The sequence below is a fragment of the Jaculus jaculus genome, chromosome 8, assembly GCF_020740685.1.
Source record: "Jaculus jaculus isolate mJacJac1 chromosome 8, mJacJac1.mat.Y.cur, whole genome shotgun sequence".
In the NCBI taxonomy this organism is placed as follows: domain Eukaryota; kingdom Metazoa; phylum Chordata; class Mammalia; order Rodentia; family Dipodidae; genus Jaculus; species Jaculus jaculus.
This window is the reverse complement of record NC_059109.1, coordinates 43,720,388-43,742,162: the sequence shown is the minus strand read 5'-3', so window position 1 is coordinate 43,742,162 and position 21,775 is coordinate 43,720,388. Positions and strand designations below refer to the sequence as shown.

The 21,775-nt window shown below is 44.7% G+C and overlaps 1 protein-coding gene across 2 annotated transcripts in view; it reads right to left on the bottom strand.

Moving 5' to 3' along the window:
- Slc1a2 (solute carrier family 1 member 2) overlaps positions 1-21,775 on the bottom strand; it is a 160,390-nt gene that overhangs the window by 36,633 nt on the left and 101,982 nt on the right. For both annotated transcript variants that reach the window (XM_045157619.1, XM_004660806.3), the window contains exons 4-6: positions 19,451-19,701; positions 13,878-14,046; positions 7,266-7,392 (exon numbers count right to left, since the gene is read on the bottom strand). In XM_045157619.1, the coding sequence (XP_045013554.1) occupies positions 7,266-7,392; positions 13,878-14,046; positions 19,451-19,701 (547 nt within the window). The remainder of the gene's footprint in view (positions 1-7,265; positions 7,393-13,877; positions 14,047-19,450; positions 19,702-21,775) is intronic.

The window sequence follows — 21,775 nt, the reverse complement described above, 5'->3', positions numbered from 1 at the left end:
CATAGTCTGCTGGTGTACGCATAGTCACTTTGTCACTGGAACTGTAAATAACTGAACAGAATGTACCTTCCTATAAAGCCAAAAAGGATTTATCTTCATAAACCCAGAGATCAATTTTTCCTAAACACTAATCACCCTTTCAAGATGTCCAGAGAAACTTATATAAGCTATTGAAGAAGCCATTCAATTGTCTTCTTTCTCTCTCTCTCTCTCTCTCTCTCTCTCTCTCTCTCTCTTTCTCTCTTTCTTTCTTTCTTTCTTTCTTTCTTTCTTTCTTTCTGGGTTTAGCACTTTGTAGGATGAAGAAGAAATGTTTTCAGAGGCACTTTGCCAAGGAAGACCAGCCATAGAGCCATTTGAGCCAGAGCCAACCTGACTAAAGAGAGGCGAGAGTTTACCTCAGGAGTACTCAGCTGGTGGGAAAAGCAGCAACTCCCATTGTCAATGGAGAATGTTCATCAAAGGCCACAAGGTGCAGTTGGAGAGTTAAGGTGTATGGAATGCAAGAGCACCTGCTATCCAAATGCCTTGGTCTCCAGGACTAGTATGGGCATTATTTGGAACAACTAAAGAGCATCTGCTGTATAATATAGGGCCATTACTTCCTGCTTTAAAAAAATCAATTAATAAGTTTCTACCCAAAGGCTGGGCCTGCTGAGCTCCTGGGCTCCCAGATCAGTGAATTATCTCATTGAAAATGAGGTATCATGGAAAAGAAGAGGGAAACGCCCCAAGTACAAGAGCTTCTGGGATGAAGCCAACGAAACCACAGTGCAAGTACAAACAGATGATGAAGGCTCCAAGTGATGCCCAGCAACGGCTGGTCTCATTTCCACGTCAGCCGGACCACTGAGGTAGACGCAGAGAATGGCTCTATGCTACCCAGAGGTGGGTGATCCTCTCAGCTCTGTGCCCCGTGTACATGGTGACTATCCACACAGGCCTGGCAGGCCTCTGGGTCTGTCTTGGTGCTATTTCATCTCCCCTGCCCTCCACCCACCACGGACCTCTGCCCTTGGCAGAGGACAGGTTCCACCAAGATGTCCCTCACAAGGCTGCTCTCTGCTCCACAATCACAGCCTCACCTACAACCTTCAACCTACCCAGAACTCAAGCACCATGACCAGCTGCATCCAAATGCCCCACGCTGTGTTATCAAGGTGAGTGCCCAGAGCTCTCTGCCAAGGGCTGGCTTCTGGACTTCTGTATTTGAAATATGCCCTCCCACGTACTTGTGACCTGCTTGGAAATTGATATTTCAGGAATAAAGTTCTCATCTGCAAATAATAAATTGCAAGTTATTTTGGTTAACTTGAAAATATTCAATGTCATTGAGGTCTTAGCACACTGAAATGATTAATGTGGGACTTTCAGATCTGGTATAAAGGGTAGGGCAGATACTTGGAGTGCAGAAAAGCCAAGGAATTTTCTCACTGCTGTCCTAAAGCCACTCTGGTTCTGCCCTCCACATGTTTCAGTAACATTGTCTGTCTGTGTTCAGGCCCTGGAAATAACCCAACCTGCCCTTTCCTCAACCCAGCCAGAGGAAGATAGTTCATCTGTGCAAACAGGGATTCCTGTGCAGAGTTACAAATGCAGACTAGATTGTTATATCAGAATGAAGTGATGAGCAGCTCATATGGCCTTGTTACCCCCAGGGACTTCCTGTTGTGAATAAATAAGGCCCCCTAGCCATCAGATGGTCTATAGGGCTCTGGCAGTCCTGTGCGCTGGCTACCTCTCTACCTTCCTGCCTTCCACTCCCTCTCGCCAGCCGTCCTCACTGCATTGGCTCCAGACTTCAGCTCTGATCCAGACAGCTTTGCCAGCACCACTTTCTCCCCTGGAATCCTCACCACGCTGTCTGACTCCTCGACCTCAGTCCTTCTCCAAGCCACCTTCCCGCAGCCCTGCCTGGCTGCTCATACCCAACTCCTTCACTCTGTCCCACAGGCCCGCTGTGTCATCTCTGTAGCACACATTACTACCTGAATTCTTATTTGCCAGTCTTTTTCACTAAACTGTAGGACCTCTGAGGGCAGGAGCCATCTGTGTATTCACCACTATCAAACCATGACTAAAAGTTGTTGTTTGCACAAAATAGATTGCCTACTGAATGAAAGAAATGGTAGTTTGACAAAGATTCTTTTATTTATTTATTTATTTATTTATTTATTTATTTATTTGAGAGCGACAGACACAGAGAGAAAGACAGATAGAGGGAGAGAGAGAGAATGGGCGCGCCAGGGCTTCCAGCCTCTGCAAACGAACTCCAGACGCGTGCGCCCCCTTGTGCATCTGGCTAACATGGGACCTGGGGAACCAAGCCTTGAACCCAGGTCCTTAGGCTTCACAGGCAAGCGCTTAACCGCCAAGCCATCTCTCCAGCCCTGACAAAATTCTTTATTTGCCCAAACGTTAGCTAGACCCCTCAACTGTCTATAGGCCCTATTTGGCCACCACTTCTTTATAAGATCTAATTTTAGCAATGAACCCTGCTGAGTCAGTTTAGCAAGAGCCTCCATCCTCTCTATCTGGTCACTTGATATATGATCAGTTTCATGTTGTACCATCCCTCAGGTGGTGTCTGATTACCCTAGCCTGGCTTTAACAAGAATCTTGTTAGGTTGGTTTAGCCAGAAATCCTCTCATGCTTGATAGTGCCCCCATTTCATTCTCTCATTATAATCCACACTTGCCCAGCCACATTTGGATTTGAGGTCAACCTTTCTCTCTCACTGAAAGACCCCACTGCTATGGTTTCCATATGTTTTAACAGTCCTGAAGAAAGTTTTCCTTACTGTCTTTAACAAGTATACTTAACTAATTTTGGCTTTAACAGGGCAGATATTAGAGGGACAAGAGTTAACTGGTAGAAAAAAAAACTGAAGAGTGACAGAGATGTGTGTGTGTGTGTGTGTGTGTGTGACAAAGAACAACCTCAAGTGTCTTTCTTTAGGTGCCATTCACCTTGTTTGAGACAGGGTCTCTCATTGGATTGAAGTTCACTAATTGTCTAAATTGGCTGGTCAGTGAGCCCCAGGGATCTGGCTGTCTCCACCTACCTAGTGCTGGGATTACAAACATACCACCACCACACCCAGTTTCCAGTGTTTATTTTTAAAAAAATTTTTTTTAAACATAGGTTCTTGGAAGTGAATTCAAGTTCTGATGCTTGCAAGGCAGTAACATTACTGACTGGGCTATCTCCCCAGCCCAGGACTTCACTGCTCATTTTATGTTTTTATATATTGGAAGAGTAGGAAAAGCTTTACTTTGTACTTAAAAGTTTTTCAGATATTGAAAAGTAAAAGTTTTTAGAAATTGTAAGAAAAAAAGAAAGATATGAAAGTCATATCAAAATTAAGGGGTTTTTAGATCACTTAAAGAAATACTGAACATAGAGACACAGGAGAGATGGTTTGAAATGATGACAATCATAACAATAAAAGTGCTAATTCATGTAAGTGGTGAGCCAGTTCTGGACGCAGAGAATGTTTCCTAGCTGGGTGGGTCACAGTCTCACTTGATTCTCACAGCAACTTTGTGACATGGAGCTTATGTCATGCTTCCCTTGTCAAATCAGGATATTGGGAATTAAAATGTGTTTAACTTGCCTAAGGCCACACAGCGTGTAACCAGAGCATCCCAGTGAATTCAGAGAGAACTTGAGTTAGGGAGCATTCCCACAGAGCTCCATAGCACCGGCCAATTCAACCTTTGTGCCTAATGTTCTCATCTGGAAAATGGGCTCCCCAAAGCATATACTTTTGTTAAGTACTTCTAAAGCGAATATGTTCAAGCCTGAAAAATAACTAGATTAATGCTAAACATTGAAAAAAGTCAGTAACTCTTAGTTATGATTTGATAATAATAATTTTTTAATAAATTAGTTAACTCATATGTAGTAATGGAAATAGTACTGAACACATGACAAGGCTATGCTAATTCCAAATTACAATTTAATAATGTTTAAGTTCAGTGTGGTGGTACACACCTGTAATCCCAGCATTTGGGGACGGAGGCAGGAAGATTAGGAGTTCAAGGTCATCCTTGGCTACATAGTCAGTTTAAACCAATTTAGACTACATGAAACTCTGTCTCAAAAAGCCAAAAAAAAAGTTAAGATCATGAATGGAATTGTTATTGTCTCCTCAATGGTATATTTTACTGAAACAACTATTCTTACGATCACATAAAAAAGAATACAGCAGAATGCTTATTATTATAGTACTGAGGGGTCCTTGTAAACTGGTTGGCTGTTTTTCCTAGAATCTTTTCACACACATCAATGGCACTGCTGATGAGGCAGCTGGTGGTTGGGAGGATGCCTCCGGGTCGGGGTAACACGCTCCTGACTGAGCCCACCCAGATGAGATGTCTGAAGAGTTGTCAGAAATCGCTCTGTCCACTCAGTCCTGACTCACACTGGCTCATCTCCTGGCATCAGATGCTCAGCCTTGAGAAGAAAGGCTTCAACTTCCTAACTACAGCACTCTCCATCTCAATGACTCATCAGGTGTCCTAGGAACTCCCCTTTCCGATGGATGGAGGAAGGAATGCCCCTTCATGCAGGCCATTGGTGTCATACTCAGAAACACAGGCTCCATCTTCCCAGCAAGGACAGACTTCTGCTGGGAATGCCGAGAAACAAGACAAGTCCTAACATTTAAGCAAGGGGCTGGCTCGGCCTTGTGTGTTATTTCTTATCAAGTGCTCAGAAGACTCGGATGCCTCTGAAGGACTTAAAAGACACTTTGTGCAGAATTCTCATAACATCTTAAGTCTTCACAAAAAAGTAGTAGCCAATGATTAGCACTGCCTGGGGGGCTGAGGAATTAGCACCAGAACAGACAAGATCACACTGTTCGACCAGCAGCCCTTTTGTGGTTTTATTTTTATTTTCCAGACAGACATAAAGGGCAATCCCAGGATCTGAAACAAATTCCTGTAAACAGCTTTCTGATAAAACTATGAAAGCTTTGGGTTATGAGGTTTTGAACAGAAGACAGCCTAGCTTCCATGAGAGAGCAAACTGTCATTCTATCTCACACACACACACACACACACACACACACACACACACACACACAAAATGAAGACAATATTGTCTAGACAATTCTATCACAAAACACAACCACTTACACAGCAAAGATTTTGATACCATTATGAATTTCGGCTCTTTCTCTCCCTGGATATGTAGCCTAAGGTTAAGTTAATTCTCTTCAAAGGGATTCAGTTGGTTTTTCTGTATAATAGAAATGGCTATGCCATCTTTCTCAGGGGGTTGGGAATACTTTGACAGACGTTAAGCATCTATCACGGTTCCTGGCAAGTCAAAGGAAATCAGTAGATGATCACTTTCATTATGGCGATATTAAAAGAATTGAGATTTAGTGTCTTTGGACGACAGTTTTCTCTTCTGCAAAATCAGAAGGGGAGAGCAGGCTTCTAAGCACTTGGCCACTCTGACACAGTTTCTACAATTCCATCTCTGCTTGGATGGCCTGGCAATGACCTCACTTCACTTGTGCATGTGTCATGAGGGACCGAGGTCTAAGGCATTACTTTGGGACATCAAAAGATTGGAGCAGCAATTCCTCCACACTGCTCGTTCCCAGTGACTTCTTATTACTGCTTGTAATATTGTTCATTTTCAGTAGTACCAGTAATTTTCTCAGGCTTACCTCTCTTTCTTCCAGTGTAGGGGCAAGCAAACACCTTATGTAAAGGCCAGGTAACAAATACTCTAGGATTTGCAGCAGGCGGGGCCTCCACAGACTCAGTAGCAACCATTAAATTCTACCACTGTCACAAGAAAGCTAACATGGGCAATGTGTAAAAAATCAATGGGCATAACTGTATTGTACCAAACTTGTATCTATAGGGATTGAATGTGAACTTCATATAAGGTTCATATTAAAGAATGCCTTTCTTGGGCCGGAGAGATGGCTTAGCAGTTAAGCGCTTGCCTGTGAAGCCTAAGGACCCCGGTTCGAGGCTCGGTTCCCCAGGTCCCACGTTAGCCAGATGCACAAGGGAGCACACGCGTCTGGAGTTCGTTTGCAGAGGCTGGAAGCCCTGGTGCGCCCATTCTCTCTCTGTTCCCCTATCTGTCTTTCTCTCTGTGTCTGTTGCTCTCAAATAAATAAATAAATAAAAATTAAAAAAAAAAAAAGAATGCCTTTCTTGGACCAGAGAGATGGCTTAGCAGTTAAGGAGCTTGCCTGTGAAGCCTAAGAACCCATATTTGACTCCCCAGATCCCATGTAAAGACAGAAGCCCAGATGCATGTGCAAGATTGCACATGTGCACAAGGTAGCACACGGGTCTGAAGTCAGATTGCAATGGCTGGAGGCCCTGGTGCGCCAGTCCTCTCTCTCTTTCTTGCTCTTGTTCTCTCTCTCTCTCTCATAAAAAATAAGTAATTTTTTAGAAGCATTTTTTCTTTTAAAGAATGCTTTTATTTTGATTGTTTCTTGACACCTTCACCTCTGCAAAAACAAATTGTGTGTTGAAACTTAATCCCCAGTGTGGTGGGTTGGGAGACAGGTGACTTGGGGTGAGCTCTCTTAAATGGGATTAATGGAGAGTATGTGTTTGCTCCTTCCACCATGTGGAGAACACAGAAAGAATCGCCTATGGGAGACAGCTCCCCAGACATCACATCTGCTAATGCTTCGATTTTACCCTTCCTGAACTGTGAACACAAAATTGTCGTTGCTGATAAGTTTTCCTAGCCTACAGTATGCGCTTATAGGCAGTTGAAGCTGACGGAAACAGTTCTTTGTAAAAGACCCCCCAGGGAGCTCTTTTATTTTTCTCCCACCAGATGAGGAAACAACGAGAAGTTGGCTATTTAAACCTCAGTTCAATGTCCTCACCAGAGCTCGATCATACTGACACCTTGACCGAAGACAACCAGTCTTCAGGACTATGACAGACAAATGTCTGCTGTTCATAGGCCACCTCAGTCTATGGAACTTGGTTATAGCAACCTGAACCAAGGCAGGCATGGAAACAAGATCCATTCCCAAGTCACAGGACAAACATAATTAGGTGATGTGCCAGACTTGGCCCAATGCCACCTAGGAGAAGTAAAGGGGAGGAGAGGGAAGTAAGAGAGAGACAGAGAGGGAGGAGAATGTCTATCCTTTTCCCAGCATCTTACCAGTCCACACCCACTCTTTCTGCTCAGAGGACTCTGGGGGCCTCTGGGGTTTTATCACGTCCTGCTACGGTGATGGAAGGACAAGCACACTTACCACATGATCATGATCACCAGCTTCATCACAATCTCATTCAAAATGTTGAAGAAGTCCACCATCAGCTTGGCCTGATCACCCATCTTCCCCATGGCGATGCCAAAAGCAATGAAAAACCCTATCAGACCTGTTGGATGAACATTGCACAGGAAGACAAGTTACAAGGGAGGTGCCTCCCCCGCCCCACCAACAGTCTCTGGCATTCCTGAATATGGAGCCACAGTTTACTTCCCAGCAACCCTATAGATACATTAGAAATTCAAAGACAAGAGCATTCTATTTCATACTAAAAAGTTTCCCCCAACCTGGGTAATTATGACTTTAACATTTTCCACATGAGCAGGTTAAACTCTAAGTGGTTTAAGTGTTAATTCCTTGAAGGAAAATGAATTAATTTTCATCCAAACTGAAATACACTGTCTTCTCTCCCACCTCATTTATGAAATCATGGGCAAGCAGACTGACTCGGGGCTTGCTGGAGAGCATCATGCAGACTTCGGAGCTGATATTGGAAGAACAGAGACAAACTAGCCTACAGAGACTTTGTTAGAGTTATGTTTATACTATTATGATTTCATTTTAATTTTCAGTTTTTATTGTATTTATTATTTTACAGAGAGATAGAAAGAGTCAGACACAGACAGAGGAGAGAGAGAGAATGGACATACCAGGGCCTTCAGCCACTGTAAACAAACTCCAGACACATGCACCACCTTGTGCATCTGGGCTGACATGGGTCCTGGGGAACTGAACCTGGGTTCTGTGGCTTCACAGGCAAATGCCTTAACCATTAAGCCATCTTTCCAGCCCTTTTTTTTTTTAAAAAAATCTTTTTATTTATTTCTTACTGCAAGGAGAGAGAGGAAGGGGGAGAGAGAGAGAATGGACATGCCAGGACCTTTTGCCACTACATACCACTTTGTGCATCTGGTTTTACATGAGTAATGGGGACTCAAACCTGGGTACACATGTGCCTTTATCTGCTGAGCCTTCTCCCCAGCCCATGTCTATGTTATTTTGACACCATCTTGAATTATAATACATGGTTTGCTCTTCAATATCTTACATGCAAATTATTTTCCTATTGCTATACAGCTAACATGAGAAGGAGGAAGAATGCTGAAAAGTCAAATGGGAAACAAAAGAACAATTGAAATTCAATTGAAATACCAATTGATTGTTTGAATTTAACTTGTTATTTATATTCAATTTTTTCATAATTCTTTTTATATTCAAAATGGCTAGAATGCCTTCTTTTATTAATCTTTTTCAGCTTCATAAAAGCAGAATATAGATTTCACTGTCTGATTTTGCCATATCCTAACCCTTCATCCCTCTCCTCCTGCCCCTTGACACCTCAGTTTAGCCTCACATCAGCTTCCAGGGTCAATCCTAACTGAAGACAGGGAGGATTTAAGAAATTCAGTCTCCACTCTCTTGATGTCACCTGTCACTATTATGTGACACCAGGTCCTGGACTCCGTCCCACACTTAACCTTGGTCTCATTGCAGTGTTAGCTTTGGCCCCATCGTCTTGCCTGAGGTCCTGGGAATCGGCTCTGTACTTTAGTTCCTCTAAGGCTGCACCTGGCTTTGCATGCCCAGAATGGTTCCTCCCCAGCATTCTAGTTAGCTGCCTCTACTCTCACCCCCAGATCTCACCTCAACACATTCAGGGACTGGGGCATATTATGCAGCTAACAGTTGTTCCAGTACTGCCTGGGGACTGTCTAAATTTCTGATTACCAGTCACCATGTACTCTTGAACCCTCCTGATCTCTCCCCTCTTCCTTCATCCTCTTCCCCACACTACTGCTGCCTCGGCTTGGGAGACCTGACCTCTGGTTCCTCCATATTATATCCAGTTCCTATTGTGCACAGTTATGCCAAGAGTCTTGATTGAATCTGGTAAATTGTAGCATCACTATTTGGTTCTCTTAGAAGGGAATTCCTTCTCTCTGAATCTTTGAGCTTACCCTTGTCCAGTTCCCAGAGTCACTCTGCTCTCTATACCAAACATCCATCACCCAGATTTTATTTTTTCACTGCTATTTATTTATTTTTCTCAATTTTTATTTTTAACTACACTTTGTGGTATCCCTTTTCTCCATAGCAAAATCAATTCAGTTTTTGCTTGGATTGCTGATATCTGAAATTTGATATCTATCTTTTAGCTCTTGGCCAGAAGGCTTGACAAGTGATTCCACAAGTGATAAGAGTTTAGTGAAGATTGGATGTGGGCAGAGTGGTCTAATTTTTTTTTTTTAAATTTTTTATTTATTTATTTGAGAGCGACAGACACAGAGAGAAAGACAGATAGAGGGAGAGAGAGAGAATGGGCGCGCCAGGGCTTCCAGCCTCTGCAAACGAACTCCAGACGCGTGCGCCCCCTTGTGCATCTGGCTAACGTGGGACCTGGGGAACCGAGCCTCGAACCAGGGTCCTTAGGCTTCACAGGCAAGCGCTTAACCACTAAGCCATCTCTCCAGCCCAGAGTGGTCTAATTTTGCAGTAATGTAGAGCATCAGTTTTAGACTATTCCTAAACCCTTCTCTCAAACCCTTTGAGAACCCTTTTGTCTGGCTGTGATGACAGTCGATTTGTGAGTATTCTGACTGAGAAGACCCAGCATTCTTTAGCTAATTCCATTTTGAAATGCCAAAAGAAAATGAACATGGTTTTAGGTCCCAAAACTCTCCTCATAGTGAGCAGACAACCTCCATGTCTATGAGCACAAAGATCTTTTAAAAATCTGGGTAGATTGCTCAGTGGTCAAGGTACTTGCCTGCAAAACCTAACATGGAGTTTGATTCCCCAATACCCATGTGAAGCCAGATGCACAAAGTGGCTCATGCATCTGGAGTCCATTTTCAGTGGCTAGAGGCCCTGGAAATACCCATTCTCTCTATGTGTCTCTCTTCTATATTTTTTGTGCTTGCAAATAAATAAATAAAAATACTTTTTTTAGGAATTTATTTATTATTTACTTGAGGGAAACAGGGAGAGAGAGAATGGGCATGCCAGTGCCCTCAGCTGCTGCAAAGGAACTCCAGACACATGTGCCACCTTGTGCATCTGGCTTACATGGGTACTAGGAATGGAACCTGAGTCCTTTGGTTTTTCAGGCAAGAACCTTACTTGCAAATCCATTTCTCCATCAGCCCAATAAAAATACTTTTAAAAAGTAATTAGCATTAATTTAAGTGATTAGAATTGAATTGGGGCTCAGAATTGGTGCTTGGGGGTGTGTGTGGTGTTTTTTGTTGCTGTTGTTGTTTTTTGAGGTAGGATCTCACTCTAGCACAGGCTGATCTGGAATTCACTCTGTATTCTCAGGGTGGCCTCGAACTCATGGTGATCCTCCTACCTCTGCCTCTGAGTGCTGGGATTAAAGGCATGTACCACCACACCTGGCTGTTTGGTTGCTTTTGAAACAGGTCTCTGTGTAACCCAGGTTTGCCTCAAATTAGTCAACCTCCTGTCTCATCCTCTCCAGTGCTGGGATTATAGGTGTATACCACCTCTCCCCACAGTTCTGAAGCTTTCTAAGGAGATATGAGGTCTATAAAAAGGGGGGCAGAAACAAGCCTATATTTTCATCTAGTGCAGTACTTAATCTCTGGGGCTTTCCAAAATCAAAGCTCATAAATACAAAAATCGAAAGAAAACAAGGCCACTCTCTCTGTCCTTGGGCAGCCATGGAAAGAACCTTCTTTCAGCTGTGACTGGTAAATGGGAAGTTTCTCAACTTCCAACAAGAGCTTGGCACTTGGATGGAAACCCCGTATTCAGCCTGTTGCGTCCCATAGTAAACATTGCCTAATTGAAATTGGTCACTGAAATGGGGGTGTTTCACTTGAACAAAGCCGTCTTAGATTGGGTTTTGGAGGTTGAGAGAGAGAGAGAGAGAGAGAGAGAGAGAGAGAGAGAGAGAGTGAGTGTAGGGAGTGTGTCGCAACTCTACAGCACAGCCAAAGGTCATGTGACTTTCTAGAATCCACCAAGACTCTGGAAACAGCCTACCCACTTTGGAGTGAATGATTCACTAAAAAGCCTTAGTGTGCTATGCCTTCGGTCTCCCAGGGGGCATTTTGTCAAGGATGGTGGATTCTAAAGTGAGGGCTCTCCGGAAAGGACTGGGGAATACTTGAGAAAATCCTGAAAGGATCATAGATCTCTCTGCAGTGGGAGAAAAGAGCTGGTCAGAAGTGGATGTTGGGGATATCTATAAAGCCTCCTTCTCAGAGGGACTCTCCTACTTTCTCCTTCCTCCAACTACTTCTGACCTCCCACTGATAAGTCACAGTGTTTATTGACTGCTCTGTGCCTGGCAACCCTGTCAGCTTATCTCCTCCCTCACTCTCAATTACACAACCTGCTTCCTGCTGGGACAAATTTAAAAAAGATCCCCAGCTTCCCAGTGACCCCTCCTCCTCGGCCTCCTCCTCTCTACAATGATGGATAGCATCCCCAAGCTCAGAACAACCAACCACACAGGGCTCCCCCGTTTCTGAACTGCAGATACAAAATGTCTATTGGTTTAGTATTAGACTATCTCAAACACTTGGGATATACCCTAAAATATTGTCATTTACCTGAAATTCAAATTGATTTATCTGACAGAAAGATCAAGGCAACAAGGGCATGTGATCTCCTAGATGACAAAGGGACAGACCAAAGAGCTCATTTATTTCCAAACAGCCCTTGCCAGAATCCTTGGAATTCATGCCTGGGTACTGGGGAATGGAACCCAGGTCATCAGGCTTTGTAGGCCTCAACTGCTGAGCAATCTTCCTAGTAACCAGGTAACATCAGATGCACAGAGTGGCACATGCATCTGGAGTTTGTTTGCAGTGGCTAGAGGCTGGTATGTCCATTCCCCCACCCCATCTCTGTCCCTTCTCAAATACTTGCAAATAAATTACAAACACACACACACACACATACACACACACACACACATATACATATACATATATATTTGGTTTTTTGAGGTAGGGTTTTACTCTAGCTCAGGCTCTCCTGGAATTCACTATGTAGTCTCAGGGTGGCCTCGAACTCACGGCAATCCTCCTACCTCTGCCACCTGAGGGCTGGGATTAAAGGTATGCGCCACCATGCCTGGCTAAATAATATTTTTTTAAAAAGAAATCTTGTTTGGATGATCTTGCTACAAACCCAGATTCCCCATTTCTTCCATCTATGGACATATGTCCTTCTTTCTTGTTTTGTTGACGCATTCTAGTATTGAGTGGGGGTTAAAAGGGGAATGGCCCCACACAAAGGAAGGTGAGTGTGAAATAAATGAGGCAAACTGGAGCCATTCCCATGGAAGAATATCACCCCCTGCAGGATGTTTTCTGACCAAGATCCTCAGCTTTGACTCTCTCTTAATATATATATATGTATATATATATATATATATATATATATATATATATATATATATATATATATATATATATTTGCAAGCAGAGATAGAAAGAAGAGAGACAGACAGGTAAAATGGGAACACCAGGGCCTCTAGCTGCTGTAAACAAATTCCAAATGTATGAGCCTCTTTGTGCATCTGGCTTTACATGGGTACTTGGGAATTGAACCTGGGCTGTTCAACTTAACTGCTGAGTCATCTCTCCAGCCCTTTCTCTCTTTTAATAATGATCATAGTTTGTCAGATTAGAGCTCATGGCATGTACTATTATGCTTTAATCCCAGAGGTAGGAGGATCACCATGAGTTCAAGGCTACCCTGAAACTACAGAGTGAATTCCAGGTCAGCCTGGGCTAGAGTGATCCTACCTTGAAAAACCACACACACATACACACTCATACACACACACCAATCCCAATCCCTACTTTACTGTTGAGGCTCAGAGAAGTGGAGCAACTTGCCCAAAGACACATAACCAGCGAGTGGTCTCCAAAGGCTCCAAACCCAGAGTTAACTAATTAAGAGAACCCCCAGGATAGAAAGCTAAGAAAGCACCAAGCAGGGGGAGAGCGGTCACTGGAGTTCCAGAAAGTGAAACAAGTCCTGTGGTCCTGTGTAAAGATCCTTGACCTAGTGTGCCTATTCTCTCTATCTATCTCCCTCTCTCTCTTTCTCTCATATATATGGACATATACATATACATACATACAAGATCCTTTGGCTCCTACTCCAACACTTTACAATATTTGTTACCCTGCATTTGCCTGCAGATTGGGAGCTGGGATGGGATAACACCATCCCAGGCACAAAGCTGATGCAGAGACTAAAGATGGTCAAGAAGGGAAAGCAAAGAACGTGTTGCTTAATAAAATGGAGTCAGGCAAGGTGACTTGTCAACATCAAACAGAGGCAAGGAATGTGCTAGAAAAGTGTCATCCCACCCCCCATCTCTCCTGCCCCTTTCAGAGCTCCCTTTTGCCCGCTTCTTCCTCCTCCTTGGCTCAGCTCTCAGCACCAGTGACCCTCACCTCGCTCCCCAGAGAGAGCCTCCTGCACCCCCTAGAGGACAGCAGAGCTACCTGTTTCTGAGAAAGGAGCCTGGAAGGCTGAGGGGCAGGAGGAGGGAGCTCTCAGATGCCAGGTGCCTCCCACACTGTGACCATCAACAACCAGCTCACCTACCTAAGACATTCATCCCATCCTTGAACTCCAGGCCCTTCTTGATGACCATCTTCGTTTCCTCAGAGGCTTCCGTCACGGTCTCGTTCAGCAGAGAAACGACAGTGTCGCTGGTCGCGTTGGCCTCCTCTGGCTGAGGTGCCTCCAGGACTTTTTTTGTCACTGTCTGAATCTAATGGGAGTTGGGGGAGAAGAAGCATAGAGATGAAGTTTGGTCCAAAAGGCTAACAGCAGCCTGGCTTAAGATTACCCAGATGCTCAATATAATTAAGAAATACTAAATCAGGGTGTAGCAGACAGCTTCAGCTTCGCTGAGATGAACTTCCAGACCAGGCACAGTTATAGAGGAAGGGATATTTATTGAAGTTTACAGATCCAGGGGAAGTTTCATAAATGGCAGGAGAAGCTGGCCTGCCTTCACAGGTCCAAGCAGAGAGAGAGAAGTACAAGCCAAAAAACCAAAAGCCACGTACTAGCACACTTTAGGAACTCCAGCTAGGCACACTTTGCATATCTTTAGATTGAAATCTGAAACCCACCACCACACCATAAGATCCACACAGTGACACTGCCTCCAGCCAGGTGGCTGCAGATGCAAACTACAAACAAACTGAATATATTGGGGGCCATCTATTCTATTCAGACCACCACACAGGGTTACGAAATATTTTATGTTGGGAAAAGTGTTATCTCATTACACACAACTTCCATCATTACAAGATAATTATAGAGCTTCTAAACTTAATTGTGTTGTGCCATAAGAAATGAAGTCCAATAATAGGATCCAAACAAAAACAGACATAAAAAGATACTCACTTCTTTTGTTCCTATAGTAATACTCCTGTGCTCCGGCTCAAAGGTCAAGTATGCAATTTAAATGGTCTTTAAAATTGTGAGGCCCAGCTGGACAGCCCTCTCTTCCGGCCGGACAGAGCTGTCTCAAGCTTGCCCTCAGGGTGGACTCCTTTCAGAGCCAGGCCCTGCTGTGAATCTCCGCCTGAAAATCAGTGGTGACAGTGGCCAAAGGCCATCATGCCAGGAAAATACCCACTCCTTCTGGGTAGTGCTGCCAACTAATGTGTCACCTAAGCCTCTCCCAGGCAATTCCTCGACATCCATAGACGTGGTCCTATTTTTAGAGGTATCGGGAACCCTGCATGTGAAAATTTGCATCCGAGGCTCCAAACCCACCACCTCCGAGGGCATGAAAATAGAACACGCTGAGACTTTTAGAGTGTCAGTGCTGGCACACGGGGTGTGACAGATGGCTGAACCCCGAATAGACATGGGAGAGGATGCACGGAGAAGCCAACTGAGCCTACGGACGTCATAGTTATTGGCAGAGCTGAGACTTGAACTCAGATGGTCTGACTGTCACTGGGCTCCTCCCACCATCTACACCGTATGCTAAGCTGTGCAGACGTGATCCTACTGAAGCTGAGCCCAGCAGTCAGCAAGGTTGACTGGAAAGGTGACAAGAGCAGGTGAGAAGGAAGGACAGCCTTCTCTGAGCGGAGGCAGGTGGCCTCCATTCTAGCCTGGCCACGTCCACTTGTGGCAGGAGAGAGGAGGCCTTGGGTTGGCTGTTCAAGGAGAGGAAGCAGCTCACCAGGCCTGGACTCCTGGACTCCTGTAGTAGTATCATGAGAGAGAGAACACAGGGGTGACCTGAAGGGAAACTTCTGGACACAGCAGTCATGTTCCCAGGGAAGAAGCTGGTGTTCATCCTGAGAAGACTCAAAAGGCCAGAGTGTGGGGGCTGGAGCTATGGCTTAGCACTTGCCTATAAAGCCGAAGGACCCAGGTTCGACTCCCTAGGACCTACGTAAGCCAGATGCACAAGGTGGTGCACTCATCTGGAGTTACTTTGCAGTGGCTGGATGCCATGACATGCCCACTCTCTCTCTTTCTATTTGCCTCTTTCCCTCTCTCTCTGCCCCCCCCCCATAAATAAAAATAAAACTTATTTTTTTTTAGAAAGCCAGAGCTTGGAGTAATGGTTATGGTCCTAGGTAAATGGTGACAGCCAGGATCAGGTACAGGGTTGGGTGCGAATAACTTTATAACTTTATTTATGTTTATTGAACTTTATTCTTTGCATGTGTATGCATGGGGTACACATGTGTGTTTGTGTGCATGCACACATGCATGTGCACACGTATACACATGGCAGTATGCAGGCCAGAGGTCGACATCAGAGCATCTTCCTCTATCACCCTCCAGGCCCTCATCTATTGACACCGGGTCTCTCACTGAGCCCAGAGCTAACTTGGCTCGTCTAGCTAGCCAGCAGGTTCTCAGGACCCCCTGTCTCCATCTCCCCAGGGCTGGGATAACAGGAGCATGCTGTCATGCTTAACATCCAAGCAGGTGCTAAGCATCTGAACTTAGGACATTAGGCTTGTGCAGCAAGTGCTCTGCTGATTGAGCCATTTCCCAAGACCCTCTGTCTATTACCTCTTGACAGCTAACCCAAGACTTTATTCCCAGTGAGTCACCAAAGCCAGGCTCAAAATGAATTGCATTTGACTCCAAAACTCAGCATCTTAATCGCTCAGGGGAGGAGTTCCAATTCTAGCCCAGGAGGCAGGTACACTGGAACACCAGTCAGAGCCTCTGCCTGAGATTTTGGCTCATGCAGCCTCTTTGGGATTGGACCATCTCATGTGAGTGACCCTCTAGTCCAGCAGAGTCCAGCTCACCAGCAGCCCTCACCAGAAAACCTGCAGAGGCCTCCCCAGTTCACCTACCCACCTTCCTTCTTGCCTGCCTCTCATCTATGGGCAACTTCGGCTGTCTATCACTCTATCTGTATCCATGGAGGCAACACTGGTCACATCTAAATAGAAAACCCGCCATCTCCCTGACTCTAATCTTGTTAGAAGCCCAATCTGACCTGGACCTATCAGGAACTGCCTGAGCTGGGTTCTGTTTTCTTTTCTCCGTGTTACAGGCAGTTCCTCCCTTGGAGATCTCCTTTTGGTAGAAGCAGCTCTAAATAGCAAGCAGGAGGGCTCCCAGCTTTCAAAAATGCAGGTTCTATCTTGGGCTAGGCAGGTCCTAGATCCTGTCAACTCAGGTAAGGCTGTGACTCTCCTGGTGACTGTTCACTTCCTCCTTTTTTTTTTTTTTATTTTCTGAGGTAGGGTCTCACTGTATCCCAGGCTGACCTGGAACTCACTCTGTAGTCTCAGGGTGGCCTCGAACTCACAGCAATCCTCCTACCTCTGCCTCCCAAGTGCTGGGATTAAAGGCGTGTGCCACCACGCCCGGCCTTTTTTTGGCTTTTTTGAGGTAGAGTCTTGCTTGAGCCCAGTGTGATTTTGAATTCACTATGTAATCTTAGGGTGGCTTTGAACTCATGGCAATCCTCCTACCTCTGTCTGCCTCCCAAATGCCAGCATATTAAAGGCATGAACTCCACGCCCAGCTTACCTTCCTCTTTACATCTGATCTAACTTTGGTCAGGAAGTCCCCTGTACTAACCACTTTCTACCATTCCTCAGGGACACTGAAAGGACTCTGGTGTCCCCTTCTCAGGCAATGCCATGAACTTTGTAAGGATAGTCATCTCTCCCCTGGTCCCTCCAAGTCAAGCCTAGGCAATTTACACCCATTCTCCCCTGTGAGGTAGAAGATTCTACTCTATTGTCTCTCAATTGTCCCAACTCCAGGAAGTACTGACCGTCATCCCAGCTGAGAGATCAAGGCTCAGTTGTCATATGAAAGGGCAGGATCATGGCAGGAGAGGGGCAGGTATGGTAGAGCTCTCTACCACCCACAGGGTTGCAAAGAGTATTTCTTGCAATGGGGAAAAGACTGCCCATCAAAAATGTCCCCAAGCCTGGGTATGACTAACAATGCAGAAGCCCACTGCAAAACTCTAATAGAATGTGGCAGACTGCTGCCTACAGGTGAAATCGAGTCCAACATTTGTTTGTTTATTTATTTATCTATTTATCTATTTATTTATTTATTTTGGGTTTTTCCAGGTTGGGCTACACTGGCTATTCAATGAGCCCCAGGTGATTCAGATTAGGAGCAAGAAAAAGTTCTCTAATAGGTAGTTAGCTAGAGACTGTCCCATGATGGGACTAGAACCTGTGTTTGATCCAGACTCATCCAAGATGGCTATAAGTACCAATTTCCTAATCCTTTCTCAGCAATAGCATCAGTGTCCTGTTTCTTCCTCAAATTTGTGGACTTAGCACCTGTGGGTGGTGTTTCCTGAGTTAGTGTCCCTCTTCGGCTCATCAACCAATCAGGTTCCTCCCTACACACCTAATCCTGATGATGAGGCTCATTCTATTTTGATGCCTGATTCATATAAGTGGACCTGTGTCACATGTGTGCATCCCTTTTCCCTTCCCCAGTAGCCTCCTCTCCTCTGGACAGAGACTTTTCTCTTTGTGAGGGAGATTTCAAAATCGGAACGTATTGTTTTCACAACTAAAACAATACCCAGGTCCCTGTTCCATCTCAGAGATGGGTTACAGATTCAAATACTTTTTAATTTTTAAAGAAATTTATTGGGCTGGAGAGATGGCTTAGTGATGCAGGCGCTTGCCTGTGAAGCCTAAGGACCCAGGTTTGACTCTCCAGAACCCATGTGAGCCAAATGCACAAGATGGCACACACATCTGGAGTTTGTTTGTAGTGGCTAAAGGCCTGGTGCACCAATTCTCTCATGTACTCTCTCTCATAAAAAATTTAAAAAATATTTATTTATGAGAGAGAAAAGAAAAGGAGAGGAGAAGAGAGGAGAGAAAAAAATATATGGGCATTCCAGGACCTGCAGCTGTAAATAAACTCCAGACTCATGCACCAATTTGTGAGTTTGTGAGTCTGGCTTTACATAGGTACTGGGGAATCAAACCCAGGCCATCAAACATTGTAAGCAAGTGCTTTTAACCTCTAAGCTATCTCCCCAGCCCAATATTCTAATTTTTGATGAGGAAGAGAGGTCTATTATATTTTTTAAGAAAGAATTATATGTACCATTGGCATACTGCCCAAACTGAAAAGCACTGAGCAGTTTAGAAGGTTGTGAGCATGACTGGTTAAAAAAAAAAGTGCCCATGGACAACTCAGAGATAGAAAGAGGGAAAAAAGGATAAAAGCAAAAGGGGATCTTCAGGCATGATATTACAGAGCAGGAACAAATATAGGAAGGTTTAAAAATAAGTCCATATGGGCCGGAGAGATGGCTTAGTGATTAAGCGCTTGCCTATGAAGCACAAGGACCCCAGTTCAAGGCTCAATCCCTCAGGACCCACGTTAGCCAGATGCACAAGGGTTACATGCATCTGGAGTTCGTTTGCAGTGGCTGGAGGCCCTGGCACACCCATTCTCTCTCTATCTGCCTCTTTCTCTGTCTGTCATTCTCAAATAAATAAATAAAAATAAAAAAATTTTAAAAATAAGACCACATGGCTCAAACCACCTCATATAACCCCTGGGCCCAGATAGAGATAAGTAAGTACTAAGAAATTGCCACTTAGGGTAGAAAGTGTCTCTAAAGTATTGCCAGTAACACAGAAGATTGGAGAAGGGAGGACAGCAGAATTCTGGGTTACCTGTTGGAAGCAGGCTTGAACTAGGTTTTCTGGGAAGAGGTTTCTAATAAGATCCAGGAAGGCATCCAGGCTAGACACTTCATCATTCTTCTTCCCAGGACCGAGCTGCTGCTTGAGCTTGGGATTCCCAGGGTGGATGGCCAAAACCAGGATGACCCCCAGCACAGCTGCGATGATGGTCGTCGACATGTAATACACCATGGCTCTGGTGCCTAAGCGGCCGCTGGCTTTGGCATCCAGGCCTGACAAGCCTGCGTTGAAAAAGAAGTCGTGAAGGATGAGTTCTCTTGCTTCCCCTACACATCTGTTTCTCCACATATCTGCACCCTCTGCTTCTTATTACTTGGATGCATGAACAGTCAACTAGCCCTCCTATTGCTACGTGATCAGCCCTACATTTCACATGTCTATTACTCTTGAAAACTGGGGAGAGTTGGCAATGAAAATGAAAGGGCCATTTCCACCATGTCTGTCAGTCATCATCACATATGATAGTGAGTTAAAGTAAGCTGGATATATTGCATCTCAATTCTAAGATCACATCTCTTCCATTTTGTGGTCTCGTTATCCTCTGTTTTATGAAACAATGGCAGACACTAATGTCTCACTTTTAGACTAACCTCACCATTTTGGGGGCCTTATTTTCCTAAGAAAATACAAAGGTCAAGGTGAGGCTCAAAATGTCTTTTGACATTTTGGAGAGTCAGCTCGGTCCTCTCATCTCTTTGAGGTGAAACACGGTGGTCCCCATTTCCAACCTCGTGTGGGGACCAGAGAACACGTGTGTAACACAGCTGCCCGTGGTGGGTGCTACAACTGTGCCAAGGAAAGTCAGAGGAAACTCCAAGGCCAGTCACAAAAACTCCAGCCTCCCTGGGGTTTTCTCCAGCTGTTTCTTCAACTTGTCCACTTCTTGGTTTCAGTTCCTGCTTTTACTAAACACAGAGACTGAACCCCTTTCTGGGGATCTGCTCTTTTTGGTGTGGAGGAGGAAATCATTGATGTGAATGTCTCTGAATTAAGCTGACCCACCCATGACCCATTTCTCTCTACAACCTAGGGTCATTTGATTCTGAGAGAAGGAAGCCCGGTCTTTGTATCAGGCTGTCTTGTGTACAATCTTCTAAACAAGCATAGAGAGCATTTTCTCTGGTTTGGAAAGCAGTATTTATGGTAATAGTGCACATTCACTCAGCCTTGGGCTGCGTGATGGGACCTCGCTTAGCCTCTGAGCATCTGAGCCCATGTGTTTTTGGTCAACAGGTCCACTGGAAACTGGGAATGACAGCAAATGGACCCGCATCTGGGTCTATGGGAATGACTGAGCCCCCTTCCTACAGTGGTCAGTGTGGAGGGCAACTCTCAAGGCCATCTCGTCATGAGCACCTCCATATAGAACAATGCTCAGCTTCTTTCCACTCTTAACTCAGACTTGGTTGAGAGGTATACACTGTTGAGAAATATTATTGGGCTAGAGAGATGGCTTAGTGGTTAAGCACTTGCCTATGAAGCCTAAGGACCCCAGTTTGAGGCTCTATTCCCCAGGACCCACATTAGCCAGATGCACAAGGGGGCGCACGTGCCTGGAGTCCATTTGCAGTGGCTGGAGGCCCTGGTATGCCCAGTTGCTCTCTCTATCTGCCTCTTTCTCTCTCTGTCGCTCTCAAATAAATAAATAAATTTTTTTTAAAAAAGAAATATTATCCACCAAGAAGAAAATTACCAGTATGAGTTCCTAGGCAGGAAAAAAGTCTCTCAAATAAAATCCTTCCAGCCCCAAATAAGTAACCCTATTTCCACACATTAAGGATATCCTTGTTCTAAAACCATAGTCACAACAGGCTTCTTTCCGATCACTTTGTTTATCTTTTTTTAAAAATTTTATCTATTTATTTGCAAGCAGAGAGAGAAAGGAGAGAGAGAGGGAGAGAGAGAGAGAATGGGTGCACCAGGGTCTCTAACCACTGCAAACGAATTCCAGATGCATGTCCCTCTTATGCATCTGGCTTACATGGGTCCTGGGGAATCAAACCTAGATCCTCTGGCTTAGCAGGCAAATGCCTTAGCTGCTAAGCCATCTCTTCAGCCCAATTCTGTTTATCTTTCACTTTACCTTCATCTGTGCCCAAGTAAATAATAAAGACAGCATCCTGCCCACTTAATACCGCTATGAGATTCTAAACAAGTCATCATCTAGAAAATGAAGAAGCACATACCCAGCACCAAGGAGGCTAAGGCAGGAGAATTGGCAAGAGTTCAAGGCCAGCCTGGGCTACAGACTGAGTGAGACCCTGCCTCAAAAGCAAAAAGAATACATTGAGAAAT